Here is a 19050-nt window from a genome sequence, read left to right as displayed (position 1 = left end):
CAAAATTGAGTTTTTCATATTTTCTGAAAGAACAATCCTTCTTCAACATTACTTTTCAGTTTGGTATCTTAACATTAAGGTGTGTTAGTAAAGCATGCAGATGCGCAACTCCAGCAGTAGTCGCCTTTTCACCTTTCCGCTTCCTATTTGCTCGCTCCCTGCATGTTCCATCCCCTTTTTCCTATTCCATACCCTCGCCCGCTTCTAGTATTTCCCCTCTCCTGCTGTATGCACTGGTAGCAATTTATCAGCCTGCCAGTTCATAATCGCCTCTCTGTGTGTGATCCATCCCCACCTCCTCGTGGTACTAACCTGGATACCTGGGCTCTATATACAGCCTGGGGAACCAACGGGGCTCTAGATAGGGAAGGAAAACCCGAATCAAACCTCGGAGGGGGCAAGAGCTCTCTCCCGGACACAGCATACCATCGCTGCACCCGGCTGGGAATTCATTGGCCTCGTGCCCAGTCTTCTGCACTTCGGTGCAATAGCCACAACTCCTTCGGGAAACTTAATCTAATCTAATCCAATTCATTATGAATGTTGATCCTAAACCACGGCCCCGAGTCCCGGTGGCCACCCCATGGCAGAAGGGTGGCAGGGGTGCTAAGAATCTGCCGGTCGACGACACTTTACGGCTGCCATCCTTACAGGTACCCAGAGTGAAGACAGCAGGAAGAACAACAGTCCACCCCCGGAAGAAGACTCTTACGATCGATAGAAAGAGGACATCTGCAAGGAACAGCGCCAAAAAGAACAACGCAGGAAAAGAAGCCCACTTAAGAAATGTAAATAAGCGACCAGGAACAAGTGCCAGGATCTAACGTAACCAACAAAGCATGATGCATATACATGAATCACTTCCCATAAACACAGGAGTGGTGACATACTCAACATAGGCACATGAAATGTGAGAACCATGAGGACGGATGGCCAGCTGGACATTCTCACTGAAGAAGCACTGCGATTCGACATACATATCCTTGGCCTCAGTGAAACGCATCTGACAAACAGAGAGACGTTCATCACCAAGGACAAATTCACAGTCATCCTCTCCAATAGAGTAGACAACATCGGCAGGGAAGGAGTCGCCCTAATGATATCAAACAGAATGACACAAAGCCTGGTTAGTTATAAAGCAGTCTCATCTCGACTTATAACAGCTAAGTTTAAGATGAAGAAAGGCACTCTGACCATCATCCAGGTCTATGCCCCCACATCAGCCCATAGTGAGCAAGACAGTAACCTGTTCTACGACACTCTACTCCATCACATCCAAAAAGTCCCAAAGAAAGAGGAGCTCATTGTCATGGACGACTTAACGCAAAAATAGGATCTGATGTCAGCACATGGGCACCCACCCTAGGCAAGTTTGGACTGGGCCAGAGGAATGACAGGGGAGAAAAACTATTGGATTTTTGCACACTTCATAAGCTTGTCCTGTGCAACACATACTTCCCACACAAAGATTGTAGGAGGACAACCTGGATCTCCCCATGTGGAACCTACAAAAACCAGATTGACTTCATGGCTACAAAACAAGAAAGTATGAAACTCTTCCACAATTGCAGATCATTCTCATCAGCACAAATTGGCAAACATAGAGCTACAACCAACAAAGTCAAAGCGAATGAAGAGTCTTCCAAAAACTTTTGATGTGAGCAGATTTAAGGATCCTGCCATCGCAGAAGAGTTTAGAGTAAGGATTGGAGGAGCATTTGAACCGCTACTTCAGCTTGAGGACAGAGATGTTGAGACCTTATGGACGAAGTTCAAAGACACAACTAATGACGTCACTGAAAAAGTTGTCGGGTTTAATATTGGTAAACGTGTCAAAGGTTTGCCTGAAGACGTGCGTAACGCCTGTGAAGAAAGAAGGAAGGCAAGGATTACAGTTTTAAACCATCCAAATTCAGAAAATAAGAAATACAAATGTCTGAACCAGAAAGTAAAGCGTGATGTGAAACGGTGAAAGAAGAATCTGCTCAATTCAGAATTTCAAGAAATGGAAATAGCATAAAATATTATGCAAAAAAAAAAATGACAGTCATGAGTTATTCAAAAGGGTCAGGTGATTAGCTGGAGAAAAAGAAAGACTTCAATCGACTGCTAACAATAAGGATGGAGAATTAAAGACTGCTCCTGCTGAAGTCCTGAACTGCTGGAAATCTCATTTCAAGTCTCATCTGAATGTGAAGTTCCCAAGAGATGAAAACATTCTCCGGACTATACCGGATCCTCCTCCTGCAGTTTCACCTAGCGAGCCATTCTCTATTGAAGAAGTTGAAAAAGCCGTCAAAGCAATGAAGAACAATAAAGCCTGCGGTTTGGATAAGATAGCTGCAGAAACTCTGAAGTCCGGAGGACCCTGTATGAATCAACTTCTCCTTAAGATCATTAATACTGCGTGGGCTGAACGTAAAACATCGGAAGACTGGAGCAAGGGACTCATCACCCCAGTACACAAGAAAGGTGATAGACTTGACCCAGCAAACTACAGGGCTATCACTCTACTATCCACACCAGGGAAAGTGCTATGCAAGATGGTACTGAACAGAATACAACAGACCATCGACAGTTACCTCTCAGAAGAACAATACGGCTTCCGAACTTCCAGAGGAACGACAGATGCCATATTTGTAGTACGCCTAATCATGGAGAAAGCTAGAGAGGGGCGGATCCCGATTCACTGGAACTTCATAGATTTCAAGGCAGCGTTCGACACTATCTGGAGGGATGCCTTGTGGAAGTGTCTCCGTTCCATTGGAGTTGACAGTGTATTGGTGAACCTGATTGAAAGTATCTACAATCAATCGAAATGTGCAGTACTTGTGAATGGAAAGATCACTGAATGGTTTGATGTTGTCACAGGTGTAAGGCAGGGATGTCTCCTCTCCCCCAGCTTTTTCAACCTCTTTCTCGAATTTGTGATGGATGGCATCAAGGCATCAGATGGTGGAATCCACATGGGCAGAGTGCATATCAAAAACATACGTTACGCCGACGACACCACGCTGTTAGACCTTGTATTTGATAAGCTACAAATTTCTACACAGAAACTGGAAGAAGCATGTAAAGCATGGGGAATGAAAATTAACATCTCAAAGTGCCGAATAATGTCAAGCGAACAAGGTGACATCACAATAGATGATGAAGCGATTGAAAAGACAGACAAATTTGTCTTGGCAGCACGGTCCTATCAGTAACAAATGATTTTAAACCGAAGGACTACCCTTGCAGCCTGGGCTTTCGGCCGTCTCAAAGGAACAATATGGTCAAACCAAAACATCTTGAGAACCTTAAAAGTGAGAATATATAAAGCTCTCATCCGACCAATCGCCACTTATGGTGCTGAAACATGGACCCTAATGAAGGCAGACACAAGCAGACTGGAACCCTTTGAGATGAGATGCCTCAGGACCATTGCAGGCGTTCAGCTTCTAGACCGCATCAGGAATGAGGACATCAGGAAGTCTCTGAACGTCACGAGATCCATCAGCCAAGAAATCACCTCACGCAGAATGAAAGCGTTTGGGTATATCATCCGCATGCCAGAGAATCGCCTGCCACGTGAAGCTTACTATAACGACTTCCACACAGCACGACCACCTGGTCGCCCTCCCCTCAGATCGAAAGCCCAACTTCGCTGTGATACAGGATCAACTCTACTGAGCCTTGAAAACCAGGCAAAGGACAGGAGAGGTTGGAATGAGCTCACCCGGAGGAGTGCAAAGGGACACACCGTCCTACGCCTTTAAGTCAAGTAAGTCAAGAGTGTTTTTAGCAGTTTTCCTACAACCCTTTTTGGGGGAAGAGTAGAATGATCAGGTGTGACTTGATAGAGGTCGCTTTTCATGTCTTGAAATCCTTTGCACACTCTTCACTTTCAAGTCTAATAACTTTTGAAAGGATAACGCTACTGTGTTGAAAGTTAGCATTAATCATGGGCAGAATGTGCTGATAAAACATGCTTAATTTCAGCTTAATTTGATAATTCCTTCATTGTTGTTGCTCTAATAGTTTACATCCTATGGTTTGTCCCTTTCACGGCACAGCTAGCACTGCTTGGTAAAGATTACGCGCTTGAATAGACCCTGTACTTCAGAGCCTCTTTTCTCGGTTCACACTTTTCTGGAGTGTGTTCTTTCTTTCCAGTATTTAGGTAGGTTTGAGGAGTCCATTTGAATTAAGTTATACAACATTTTATAGCTTAGAGTCTGCTCTTTCAGAATCTGCTCTTTCAGAATCTGCCCTTAAATAAAAATTCATGTCCGGCAACTTTTTGTTTGTTTTGTGGTGCAGTTTAACAAATGATGTATAACTCAAATCAAATGGACTCTCCTAACCTATACAAATATTGAAAAGAAAGCACTCACTCAGAAAAAGACCAGTGTGAACTGAAAAGTGAGGCTCTGAAGTACCGTGTCTATTTAAGCGCAAAATTTTCACCAAGCCTTGCTGGCTGTGCGATGAATGGGACAAAAAACGGGATGTAAACAATCAGAGTAACAACAACGAAGGGATTAACAGATTTAACAGAAATTGAGCATGCCTTATTAACACATTCTGTCCATAATGAATGCGAACTTTAAAAGCAGTGGCATTATCCTTTCAAAACTTATTAGAGTTGAAAGGGAAGAGTCTGTACAAGATTTTTTTAAGAAATGAAAAAGGGACTCTAAAGGCACACCTAATTACACTATTCTACCAAAAGACTGTATGAGATAACTGCTAAAAAACACACTTTCCTGCCCGTTTCATGATCCCAAATTTTAACATAAGGTAGAAGACTTGTTCTTTCAGAAAATGTGAAAAAGTCAAGATTGCCTAGGTTGACCCATTTATCCTATTTCAGTCCTCACACAAAATCCGTGTGTGCGACGTTTTGTTCGTTTTGTGATGCACGGTCACAAATAATTTAAAAAAAGTTATATGGGGGGGGGGGGGCACAATGTGCCCACCTTGGGCCTGCGAGGGGTCAAAATAGCTTGGGCTTGATAGGGTTAATTGCTTAACATATCACCAACAAGCGCAGGACAGCTTTGTGGGGGATAGCCAGGAATGGTAGGATCTGCAAGTACATGTACGTTTGGAATAGCAAACCGTAACGCTGTCACTAATCCACATAAAATAACGGACGACGACTCTTGTTGTGAGACATACGGATATGTTCTGAACTTGATGTTTAAAATGCTAGTACACTGTATGTTATGATACACCATACTAGTATCATAGTATTATGGCGAGATAATAATCTCTTGACCTCTTATTGACACTTTGATATACCCTCGTTCAGTTCTTATCTTCCTGAATTGAACATAACCCATCCTCCTACCTCATCACCTCTGTATTCAGTTTACTCGATATTAATTTTTATTCCAAATTGGATATAGCGCGTCTGGTTTTGCTGAATTTTTTCTCTCCTTTTTTTTTTTATTCCATGGAGTGCAACTTATATAATCATGATTTAAGATTTTTATTTATTACCACAGTCAATCCAACGAAATAATGTTACGTAATTGAAATCATGAAAGTAAGTAAAGTTTGTTGGAAATTTTCGGCGCTCACAGTTGCTGGATTCTGCACACCAAAGTACACGTCACACATCAGTGCTTCACACTCCTCGTAGGTCGTGTATAGACCCGGGAGGTAAAACTTTGAAACCGGAACGATATCATGGCACACGTTCATCTGTAAGAATCAAAGGCGAATGAAAAATCGGAAAGGACAGCACTGTAAAGAAAATGAAATTAATTACAAACGGAATTCCACAAATTTTCGGACAAGATTGTTTCAACAGTATACATAAGGAGTAATTATCATTACCCTTGTCTCCTGAAAAATGCAAATTAATTGTTTTTTATGCGAGACAAGCAAAATATGTTACACTTTCTTTGTATTTTCTTTCTACATTCCACGTTCTACGTTCTGCATATGTGACATCACAAACTGTATATTAATCTATTCTTCAATGGACCATGGCAGCACTGAAACTTCAAAGCTTCATAGCTGTTGAACGGATTGTCCGATTTTCCTCAAACTTTGAGACATTGTGTTTACTAGTATTGCTAACATGCATTCATTCAATCCACACATAAAGTGAACTTATCTTTTAGAAGATCTATTTTCCGCGCACACAAACACCCTAATTTGGAATATGTCCAAAATGCAGACACGCTTAAACACATACACGCACCGTTTGCATAATACCTATGTAATATTAAAGATCAATACCATGAAAAAAAAAAATATACCGCAACTCTTAACTAATGATTACCTCATTCAAGGAGGATAACGCCCAGAGAAAATAAGTTATAAGTTGCAAGTCACCGTCAAATTGCCTGAAGCTTTGCAGAGAATCACGGAAAAGAGTTACCATCCGTCCAAATCCACGAGGCTCCCGTTTCCAGGAGCGCGCTGCAAACAAAAGAGTATGAAATATGTAGCAGGCCTGTAACTATGGAGGGAGTTTAGGGGTTTTGAATATTGCAAACTGTAACCCCCAGCCCCTCCCACGCGAGGGAGATTTTGCATTTTCAAAATTGAAATTCAACCATGTGGAGCACATAATAATTGGTGAAATATTGTAGACATTTTTTTTTTTTTTTTTTTTGGCGTCAAGAAAGCAACGAAATTTTTCGAACCTCTGGAAATTTCGAGATAAAATGTGACCCTGCATCACAAAACAAACAAAAAGTCGCCAGCCAGGAAATTTTAGTTCAGAGCAGATTCTGAAAGAGCAGACTTTAACCTTTAGAATGATGCAAAGCTCAAATCAAATGGACTCTCCTAACCTATCTAAAGAAAGCACACACTCAGGAAAAGTGTGAAGTACCACTCGAGTAAAAAGACAGGACAATGAAGGAATTATCAGATTCAACTGAAATTGAGCATGCCTTATGAACACATTCTGTCCATACTTAATGCCGACTTTCAAAGCAGTAGCATCATCCTGTCAGAAGTTATGAGAGTTGAAAGTGAAGAGTGTGTGCACGGTCTGTAAGAAATGAAAAGAGGACTCTTAAGACAAGCCTAATCACACTATCCTACCAAAAAAAAAAAATGTTCGAGATAATCTGTTTAAAAACACACTCTCCTGCCCGTTTTATGATCCCAAATTTAGCACAATGTAGAAGAAGACTTGCCCCATCAGAAAATATGAAAAAGTCTAGATCGGCTAGGTTGACCCATTTCACCTATTTTCAGTACTCACACAAAATCAGAGTGTGCGACGTTTTGTTCGTTTTGTGATGCACGGTCACAAATGGTATGTTTGTCCCCCCCCCCCCCCCCCCCCACATTTTCATAAGGGTGGCAACTGCCCCCTTTTCCCTCCAGGATCCCCGCCCCTGCATAATAGCGAGCTTTTGCATTCTTAGAATTCAAATGAAAATCTTTTGTAAACACAGGAATTTGGGATCTTCTCAACACCAAAAGTTTACTAAATCCACGGAGGGAAACCAAGCGGGGAAGGATATCCCCTCCCACACCAAGGGAACTTTTGCATTTTTTTTGAAATAAAGTGACTGATCTGGTGCACAGTTTTGATGAAATATTCGGAACTCTGTCAATCTAAATTTGTAGGCCTACTAAGACTATGGAAAAGGACCGAGCAGGAGAGGGTGTAGATTTTGTATTTTCAGAATTATAATTCAACGATCTGGTGCATACTTTGAATGAGGTATTTGGAAAGTTTTCTGATGGAAAAATTATATGTTTGCCCCCATCCCCACCCCTCCCCCCCCCCCCCCCCCCCCACTCCCCCGATCGATGCCCGTTGTTATAAATTACCTTCAATCAATAAAATTTTCAGAAAAAGTTCATAATGAATCAAGGAACAGATAATCAATTTTGGTAGTGATCCGCACCACAATTTGTATGCAGTCTTTTTGTTATTGTTTTTGAAGGAATTTTATCTATCGTAGGGTCCATCATAAATGCTGCAGCATCGCTCCACCCACTCTCAGAGCCATTGCGCGGTTGGCCAGTAACTACGGCAAAAGCAGCGACGGCTGGTCGGCCGCAGTGAGGGTATGTTATGAATGTAGAACTGTAATATATCTAGGACGGAAATCAAAATGTGGGTAGAAATGACCTACTTGGCGGAAGTCTGCATTCTGCGGGTGCTGTTCCAGTTTGTTGTTGTTGTAGTTGGTGTGTGTGTGTGTGTTTTCCCATTTTCTATACTAACCGAGTGAACGCTTGAAATTTTCGTCGTTATCCATCCATGTTGTGAGGATCCGCATCACTACTAGCAAAGTGTTGTAGATCCATGACTCGAGAAGGCAGTAGAAGATAGGACATTCCATTAGCGATAGGAGAAATCCAAAGGCGTCATTGACACAAGGACGGACAGGCATGCTCTTCAAAAGATCATTCGAGATGATTTCGTTTACCTAAAGAGGATATTGAACACCATTTGTGTAAATTCAATTGAATTCAATCCGATTAAATTATATTTGATTTAAATGTAGGGCTATGAAAAAGAAACACGCATGAGGCTTAAATTTGAGTATTGCCACAGTGCACTCCCGTTATAACGAACACAGTTGCAGTTATAACGAAATTCCGGTTCAAGTTAAAGTTCAAGTTCGAATTTATTCGTTTTTCCACAATAAAATCATACAGACATAAATCTCACTTTCTTGAGTGATAGAAACAATGTATGTAAATTCGTACAAAGAAACCGACAATAATGAGAAAAACTAATAATATCAATACATTGCAATTGTTGCAGAAGTAACGAAAATGAAAGAATTGTCAATATGCACTGTGTGAAAAAACGGAGGGACCCACTAAAAAGACAATGCTTGTAGAGTGTGGGCCCCTCTTGTATTAAAAACTCGAGCAAAATTTGACTAAATATAGCAACAAAGCAGCACGAAAAGTTTGGCATAAAAAGTTTAGCAGCCCACTAAGAGACAGACGGACAAACGGTTACACACAAAACAATAACAAACGAAATAATGAGCATGAGACAAGACTGGGACAGCAACAAGACTACTTATAGGGAAGAAAACTGACTTGACGACACGTTAGGAAACAAGACTATAATAAACAGCGCGACGAAGAGGTAACAAAATAGACAGTAGTAAGCAACAGAGACAACGATCCTCGAAGGTTAGAGGAAGGAAGAGAAGAAGAAGAAGAAGAAAAGAAGAATATACAACAAACCCTTCAACTGCGAGGTATAAGTTAAAGAAGATCTTATCATAATCAAAGCTAAGGCAAAAGTAACAATAATTAAGATTTTGCGGACGGGAAACGAAATAAGCCTATGAACTAATCTAAGTCAGGGGGTCGTCATTATAGGATTGCAAAAGAAAAAACTTCAATCTTCTTTTAAAGGAGTACATAGAGGGAGCAGATTTTATATCATGGTTCAGGAAATTCCAATAATTAGGTCCAGTGTAAATAAGTGTATTCTTTGCTAGAATCGTTCGGAGAAGTGGTAAATGAAACTCGTTAGAGCGTCGGGTGGGGTAATTATGGAATGATTGATTTTTTTTTTTTGGAACATAGAACCAAAGATAGGTGGCAGTAAACTGTTATCATACATATACATACATTGGCCTAAGTTGTATAAAAATAATTCGTTAATTTTTAGTAGCTTATTACAGTTAAACAATACATTTGTATGTGAACGAGTGGGAGAATTGGAAATGATACGGAGGGCTTTCTTTTGCAATAATAACACTCTATTCAGTAGCGTCTGATGTGTATTGCCCCAAGCTAAAATTCCATAATGAAGGTAAGAGAGTATCAAAGAGAAGTATAACACAAGTAATGTCTTTTCAGGAATATAAAATTTTAGTCTGTTCATAACACCTATATTTCGAGAGATGATTATTTTGCAAATATGATCAATATGTATTTTCCAAAAAAAGTTTATTATCTACAAAAATACCAAGAAATTTGAAATATGGCACACTTTCTAAATTACAATCATCCAGAACTATTTCTGAATTCAAAGAATCAACAGTATTGCTGAAAAGCATATATTTTGTTTTTTGAACATTCAATGACAACTTGTTAGCTCTGACCCAGTTGGTCACTTTTTTCAACTCTGTATTAGCTTTTTGAATAAGAACATCGATATCGTTATGGGCAAGAAAAACACTGGTGTCATCAGCATAGTGTATAAAGGAAAGTACCTCTGAAACAAAGGAAAAATCATTGATATATATTATGAATAGCAGCGGCCCTAAAAGACTTCCCTGTGGAACACCACACTTTACATCTCTTATAACTGAATTATTATCTTTAATTGAAACTAACTGTTTTCTGTCAGCTAAATAAGTCTTGAACCACTCCAAGGCCTTCCCACGTATTCCGTAGTGCGATAACTTGTGGAGTAAGTACAACGAAGTAAAAGTTCAGGACAAAATATTATCCATTACATGATTTTTATTGCTTATTTGTTCGGTTATGTCAAACGTTCGGGGACTTTGTTATAACGGGAGTCCTTTGTAACCTGTTGCCGTTTCGGTCTCTGTGGCCACCGACACAAAAACCTCTGAATAAGAACTGTCTCATTATCACGTGATAAGCGATAACAACACGTGATTAGTGTTTATAAGTGGTGTAGATGAACACGTGGATGTAAGGCGTGGAATTCACATTATTTTTTCACACTGTGGATAAGTTCTGAACAGCCCGCATATCGCCATGGGGCGGGTTATCCTTGTTGTTTATCAAAGCATGTAAGTATATTCATGTCATGAATAAATAAGCATACTACTTTGATGAACTAAATAACTCAGCATCAGCGTTAAATAAGTAAGAAAGTTGTTATAAAAGTATATTCAATTCCTTAGAAAAATAGGTGTCATCGAAGTTCATTAAAGAATGAGATAAAGGAGTTACTTTACACACCATGCTGAACATTTTCTCATTGTTCTCCATGTTTTTGAATACAGTCCTTGCTAATTTCAAATCAACGCTTAAGCTATCTGGATCAGCTCCATCACTGGAAAGAAGAATAAGACAAAAACAGAAAATAGAAAAAGATGATTTAACAATATACCTGCACAATGATACTTTCTACCAATGTCAACCTCTTCAATATTGACACTGCTTTTCCAGAGGCCGTGCTAGTAATCACCGCAGTAATCATCATCAACCATCTCTACACTGCATATTTTCATGTTGATCGCAATGAGGAAAACATCTTTGAAGTGATGTAACTAAATCAACATCTTGTTGAATTCGGACATATATTGAGGGATTCTTGCAACAGCAAAATGTGCCAAATGTGGTACAAATTATACGAATCTTACTCTGAAACTGCGAAGGATGCGTTCAGGCACGCCGGAGAAGAAAACACAGCTCTCAGTTCCTGTATGGAGGATGCCTTGGATGGTGAATTTTCGGCGCTGGAGGCGCTCTTTAAGAGCTCGGCCGTCACTGTCGCTATACATCGTGATTGGTCATTGCGGCTACTTGCTTGCTGACACTTAGATATTCAAAATGAGGAGTTACTTTAGAAACATAGTATATTATTGGTGGAGATGATGACTGGGCTTTTACCTTTTTGCTAGATACCAAGAAACTGCTTTTGAAACAATACAAAGCATACCATTTTAAAGGGGATGGTGAGTAACTGATCAGTGGAAATCATTGGAAATGCTGGGGATGATTGTTTCAATCCTTGTGGGATTCATTTAAGAGTACATTATGTATCTATTGTTGTGTGAAAATGATTTGCTTCAGAATGGTCTCATATTCAAGTAGTGTTAACGATTGCCCTGTCACTGGACAGGCATGCTAACCTGGAAACATTGAACTGCACATTACTTGAATAATCATGAGACCATTCTGAAGCAAATAATTATCACGCAACAATAGATATACGATGCACTCTTACATGAATCCTACAAGGACTGGAACAATCATCCCCCAGCATTGCCACTGATTCCCACTGATCAGTTACTAGCCATTCCCTTTACGAAGAATTTATACTTTATCTGACGAAAATCGATTTTGGAATGGCTGAGACAACCAAAAAACAAAGTAAAACAAAGCGATTGTGATAAAAGGTGGGTCCCATCTTTTATTACAATTGTTTTGTTTTTGGTATCAAAGCCATTTCGAAATCAATATCCATCAAATAAACAATTAATTCCTCTCGGAATTACATGCTTTTTCATACTTTGTAAGAGTTTCGCATTGTCTCACAAAAAAAAAAAAAAATGTGAGAAAATGAAGTCAGGACTCAACCAAAACAATGCAATCCCTTTGAGGGCGCAATCATGTTCCTTAACTGTCGATAATATCTATGTAGACAAATCAAAGACAAGCAAACATACACACAGAAAATACACACACACACACACGCACACCACACACACACACACACACACACACACACACACACATGTATACACACTATCAAATTGACATAATCACGTGAACATTAACACTAGAAGGACAAAAAAAATCGACAATGTCCAGCATGTGTACGAGCGTAAGATATAAAGTCCTTCAAACTCATAAATTATTAAAATTGAATTATTGTACAAACTCTAATCATATAGGTTGGTTCATTTCAATGAAGTGACTTAAAAAAAACGAGCAATTTTCTTGAAATTGTACTCAGCCGTCATCGCTCTGGGTAACACAGTATATGCCAATGAGTTTTTCTGGTTGCCCAAGCTATACAGGCATCGGTTGGCTGTATGCCGACAGTAATGGCATCCTGGACTTACCTCATCATCAGCACAGAGGAAAACGAGGTTCCTTGATGTACAAATGTTTCCACTCCATTTTGCTGGGGTACGTCTGTGCTTTGGACGCGCCCCACGACTTACGGCAGCTGCTTCAGCACTGCCGCAGTCATCATCTTGGCCGATACCGTCGCCATCGCCCGCTGAAACTTCCCCGGCGTCTTCTTGACCATTTATACATCCGTTTCCCAAATTTGCCTTGACATTGGGTTCTGCCAAGCCTGCATCCGGGACCTGGGGCGTTTGATGAGCGAGTAAAGAGTCTTTGGATGTGCCGTAAGCTGGCGAAGCATCGCTAGTGGGAGAAGGCATGGTAGCGACGCCGTAAGATGCAGTTGTTGGCATGGTTACAGGAGTCGAACACGCTGATGCGGTGTGGGTAGGAGGAGGCGAGACGCAGCGGGGAGTGAGTGCCTCATTCTCTCTGAGGGCTGTGTCGTGATGCTCCATGCTGAATGCTGAAAGGAGAATGCCTCTCTCCTCAATTTCTGCCCAATCTGAAGTAGCTCCCCTCGTACCATCGTTACATCCGCCGCTAATCGGGAGTGTCGTAAGTACTGACGACCTGGATGCAGTATTGTTATCGCCCGATGTTCAGACAAAATTGAGCATGAGATCTAAGAACAGTAGGATGCAGAGCAGTACTGTAGCTTAAAGCGTTCCTACACATCAAAATGACCATTACATCTTGACTCAATATATCTGTATCATTTTTAAAGACAGAATATTTCATGAATTGTACGTCAGAACCCGAATTTGAGTACAAAACGGAGAACTCAACCCCGTGATAAAATCAACCTTTACACGCACAGCGAAGTTAAAAAGAAGTTTTGAAATATGTTTTAAACAATACATTGGGCAAAGGGTAAGAAAGTTATAAAGAATGCTAGGTTTCTTACAAAGTGATTCTGATCACGTTCACATATCTTGAATATCAGACGAATCGATAACGTCATCCTTTCAACACTCCGATTATTAATAATTACATTCATCTTTTCCATGACGAACTCACAAATCTGAAAACATGGATCGTTGACAATTACATAAAAAACAATTATGATTTAACAATCTGCATGTTATTTGGTGCGAACGATATGTTTAAGAGGCAACAGCACCTGCATATTTTTGCAACGAAAAAAGCAATGTTCAATTTTTAAATACAGTGGACTCCCGTTTAATATTAAAAACAAAGTCCTCGGTACCAGCAGTTTTCTTTCGTTATATTGGAATTTCGTTATAATTAAGTTAGTAAACATTTATGTTACGGCCTGAATTTTTATTTTGTTGCAACCGGAATTTCTTTATAACAGGGGGGTACTGTTTGTCTGAATTGAAATTGATGTGTAATTCTATTGTGTTATTTCACTTTGATTACGGCGATGTAATGTGGCAATCTTCAAATGATACTCCTCTATCCCAAATCCAAAATAGAGCCAAGAGAACAGTCTAAATCGTAGCCCCTATCCTCATACTACTACCAGTCATGTTTATTATAGCTTGAGGTGGAACACAGTACTTATCCAAAAGACAAAAGATTCATCTGCTACCATTCACGTATAAAATTATCATTGACATGGCCCCAAAGATACGTTGTTAGTATATTTCCCTACTTTCTCTGTAATCAAAATGATCTCCAGCTATCCCAGCCTATCATTAAAAAAAAAGAAAATACATTTCTGCAACAGACGTGTGCTAAGATATCCGATGATTAACAACAATTTTCCTCTTGTCCTAAAAATTAATTTGAATAGGACTGAAATCTCCCCAACAAGATGTTGTTGCTAGTGTTGTTAGAGTTGTTAGTATTGCTATTGTTGTTTTTGCGTCTTTTCTTGACGTGCTTCAAACCAAGTAATTATGATGGCACATGTGAAACATATTGTACCGTTTTATACATTAATTTTATTTTCATAATATACTGTGTGATGTTGTGTGAAATTCGTTTTCATAAAAAAGGGGGCCCATTGTTATACTACACGTTCATTGCCACCACTGAAAATTGGTGACCCTCCTTGTATTTCTTTTTTCTTATACGACTCTACAGTAACGTACTGGTTGAGGTGAGGATCCAACGAGATCTTGATAAAAGTCGTGGCCTGTCAATTTTATTAGCACAGCTTTATTTTTATATATCTCAGCCATTTCAAGGCTAATTTTCATTAAATAAACGTTGCCTCCTCCTTTAAATTACATGCTCTTTCATATCATAAGAGATTTCTCATTACCTCACCAAAAATGTTATAATCCTGAATCCTCACCTCAACCACAACTGTACAGTCCTTTATTGTAACGGCATCTATTTACTATTTGAAACTATGTTGTTTTTTCTTTTAATATGGAAGCAAAATAAACAAACCTGAAACTTCTAATCGCATCGGTAACTCCAACGTCATGTCTCTTCTGCCAAGAGCATGAGGCGACTGAAAATGTTCCTGAACTGATAGGGGATTCACCTTCTTTGTCGACCTCCATCGATGGACTCGGATCAAAGACACTAAGCACAAGTTCATTGTCTTGTTTTCCGATCAGTGATCGAAGTCGATGATTGATGACGTAAAGGTCGCCCGATCCTTCCTCGCAGGCTATGGTGAAGAAGCTAAACAAGATAGCAATTCTAATATTGTCGAAAAGGATGCTCAAGAATGATAATGATACTGCTCCAATTACCACTTACTTTATTTTAAGATAATAATTCTCCTCATGATAAAAATATGATGGCCATTTTGAAACAAGGTAACAATAATATGCATATTTGATCATAATCACTGTTATCATAACAATCAAGGCTGTCAAGATAATGATGAATTATGATTACGGTTATCACCACCATCTTCAATGCATGCCAGTCTGAGCAAAGACATCGATGTGTGTGTGTGTGTGTGTGTGTGTGTGCGCGCGCGTAGTGGTCATTTTCTTTTTTACCCTTTCGTAAGGGCAAGGAAATGTGACGGTGATAACTTTCTTGGCATTACAAATATTTTCAAAAGAAAAAAAGAAGTGAAAAAATCTTTCAGAGGAGACTTAAACCCATGTGGTTTTTGGAGAGGTATAATGCACCAACTTGCTGTCTTTACTTTCTGTAATAAGACCGAAGAAATCCGGAGAAGTGGTCAAACACACACACATACACACACACTCACACACACAGGCACAAACACAACTTACACAATGGGATTTGTACTGGTGGTAATGCCTACGTCCACTGACTTTTTTTTTCTGCCGTGGAGGCTTACATTAGGATTGCCAAAGAATCAATGATAACACTAAATGGCGTTTCTTACGCGGTGCACCATATGTTGGAGATTGTCTTGGACCAGTTGTAGGCGGGTTCCAGTTCCCTCTCTGCTTCCGAAATGTTTCTCGGTATCCCTTTTCCAAAGACCAACAGATTCTTGTTCTGCAATCATGGAAATCCATATTTTATGGTGAGTAGTCTTTCATTAGTACATGTATCGTACAACAACTGACACTTGTGGATTGTTTAATTAGAAATGAACTAAAATGAAATGATTTGAAGTTCGTGACATGACACACTCAATTACGAATGCAGACTCGACATATTTCATTTCAATTCAAATTCAAAATTTCAAAATTGCAAATTTCATTTTTTAAACAACATAGACATTTCACTTTCTCTCGTAACAGAGAACAAGATTTTAAATGGAAAACAAAGTCAAACTGAAATTGTAAAACAATTGTGCAACCTGATAGTAATAGTACGTTGCTATGAAAACTACAGCGAAAAAGATGAGATAATACACAACTTGGGAAAATGGAGGGACCCACTAAAAAGACAAAGCATGTGGAATGTGGGCCCCTTCGGTAAAGAATGCCAATAGAAAAATAACTTGGTGCACAAAAAAAAGTCTGGAAAAAAAGTGTTTGTTTATATATGACCGTGCATCACAAAACAAACATGAAGTCGCACACACTTATTTTGTGTGAGGACTAAAAATAGGTGAAATGTGTCAACCGAGCCGATTTGGATTTTTTTTTAAATATTTTCTGAAAGAGCAAGTCTTCTTCTACATTATGCTAAAATTTAGGATCATAAAACGGGCAGAAAAATGCGCTTTTTAGCAGTTTTCCGGAACATTGTTTGGCAGAATAGGTTAGGAGAGTCCATTTGATTTGAGTTATACATCATTTTAAAGCTAAAAGTCTGTTCTTTCGGAATATGCTCTTAACTAAAATTTCATGTCTGACGACTTTTTGTTTGTTTTGGTGCAGGGTCACATATGGTATGCAACCACTGAAAAAAAAACAGAAGGAACATAATGCTGCTGCACCTATACTTCAATTTCCGCCACCCTCCATTTCCCTTCCCCCCCCCCCCATAAAAAAGAAAAAAACAAGGCAAGTGCCAAATTGTGTCTCGCCTATTGGCGTACAAGAAATTAATATTTTTCCAACTCCAACAAGTTCATTGACCCGCCTATGACCTTTGACCTTGTGGTGACCTTCAACTCCCCAAGGGACATTAACCATCCAAGTTTGGTCACAAACAGACAAAGGGATCAAAAGTTATGAGCCATAATCGAAACGCGCCAGAAAAACTTAACAATGGGCCCTAAAAATTTGTTGACCCCTGTCTGTGACCTTTGACCTTGTGATGAACTTCACCTCCCCAAGGGACATCTACCATCCAAGTTTGGTCACAATTAGACAAAGGGATCAAAAGTTATGAACCATAATCAAAATGCGCCATAAAAACTTAACATTGGGCCTTTAAAGTTCGTTGACCCCTGCATGTGACCTTTGACCTTGTGATGACCTTCACCTCCCCAAGGGACATCTACCATCCAAGTTTGGTCACAAACAGACAAAGGGATCAAAAGTTATGAGCCATAATCAAAACGCGTCATAAAAACTTAACATTGGGCAAGTCTTGCAAGTAAACTTTAACGTATGACCTCAAATGACCTTTGACCTTATCATGTGACCTCTTACGGCACCATAACATGAGGGTACCCCCAGTGCATCCATCACCTAAGTTAGATTGCCATTGTAGCAACATGTGTCAAGTTACATGTGATAAGAGCGTTTTGCAAGTAAACTTTAACGTATGACCTCAAATGACCTTTGATCTTATCCTGTGACCTCCAAAGGCATCATAACATGAAGGTACCCCCAGTACATCTATGGCATAGGTTAGGTTGTAATCCAAGCAACTTGTGTGAAGTTATTTGTCAACAGAGAGTCTTGCAGGTAAACGTTAACACAGAAAAGAGTCTTGCACATACTCTTTAATATATGACCTCAAATGACCGTTGACATCATTACATGACCTCCGACAACACCATAACATAAAGATACCCCTAGTGCTCCTATCACCCAAGTGTGGCTGCCATTGCTGTAACAGTTGCCAAGTTATGCATCATAAGAGAGTCTTGCAGGTAAGCTTTAACATTTGTGACGGATGACGGACGGACGCCATTTGGATCCCTTAGTCTCGCCTTCACCTCCGGTGGGCGAACAAAAAGCAACAACAATAACAGACAAAAAAAAATATTTACTCTCGTTCATGACACTGGAACGTTGTTTAGAGTGATATTAATGGACACCTAAAATTGAGTCTCAAAACGATCGAATATCTTTTATTTTATCACTGTGTTCCTCAGGCGAAAGTACTCAATATTTCTGAAGTTGATACAGCCGCAGAAGATGGCAGCTATTACTAGTATTCTGAATGTATTAATAATCCGGTCATTAGTGTTCGTAGTCCCTAATAAAAACAAGATATACAAAAAAGAAAATATTCACGCAAAAGGCTTATAAATCAGGAATTGCACTCACTTTTGCGATAAAAGTTGTGTGCTGGAACCCACAGGAAACCGATTGCACATTTCGGAGCATTCTAGCACTAGACAGTGGCGTGGGAGTATCAATCGCTGTAAGGATGAAACAAACGTGACTCAACTACGACCATTAGCTTCGGTAGTATGTGGTATTTCTTAAAGAATCAATACATAATAAAGCACCTTTGACAACAGATAAATAAATACATTAAAAATTAATGATAAATCTCCATAAAAAAAGTTTTCATAGGCATTTTTTCCAAACGGATTAAAAGTTTTTTAGCGAACCTGTTGGACCGTATGTGTCGTGCATACACTATATTACTGCTGAAAATGTCTTCTTATAAATAACCTTACTACTTTGAAACAGATGTGCCGTCATTCTTGTTTCCTTCTTCCTTTTAAACATCGTATTCTTCTTTTATAGTTTCCAGGTCATCAATATGGCCGGCCCATCTCCGGGTTTCATGAGCTAACAAGTTAAAGGTTTAATTCTATTTTTAATTTTCTTTTTTTGCTACTGTAAC

General features: G+C 39.5%; 1 protein-coding gene across 1 annotated transcript in view; it reads right to left on the bottom strand.

The window, feature by feature from the left end:
* LOC139723816 (E3 ISG15--protein ligase HERC5-like) overlaps positions 1-18610 on the bottom strand; it is a 31806-nt gene extending 13196 nt beyond the window's left edge. The window contains exons 1-9 of the mRNA XM_071635023.1: positions 18522-18610; positions 16007-16122; positions 15082-15321; positions 12708-13290; positions 11280-11455; positions 10876-10969; positions 8192-8396; positions 6278-6417; positions 5569-5691 (exon numbers count right to left, since the gene is read on the bottom strand). Coding sequence (XP_071491124.1) covers positions 5569-5691; positions 6278-6417; positions 8192-8396; positions 10876-10969; positions 11280-11455; positions 12708-13290; positions 15082-15321; positions 16007-16122; positions 18522-18581 — 1737 coding nt within the window. The 5' untranslated portion in view covers positions 18582-18610. The remainder of the gene's footprint in view (positions 1-5568; positions 5692-6277; positions 6418-8191; positions 8397-10875; positions 10970-11279; positions 11456-12707; positions 13291-15081; positions 15322-16006; positions 16123-18521) is intronic.
* Between the last annotated feature and the right edge of the window lie 440 nt (positions 18611-19050).

The sequence above is a fragment of the Diadema antillarum genome, unplaced genomic scaffold (assembly GCF_040938485.1).
Source record: "Diadema antillarum isolate AM-2024a unplaced genomic scaffold, OU_Dant_1.0 scf00000201, whole genome shotgun sequence".
Taxonomy (NCBI): Eukaryota; Metazoa; Echinodermata; class Echinoidea; order Diadematoida; family Diadematidae; genus Diadema; species Diadema antillarum.
This window is presented reverse-complemented; position numbering and strand designations above follow the sequence as displayed.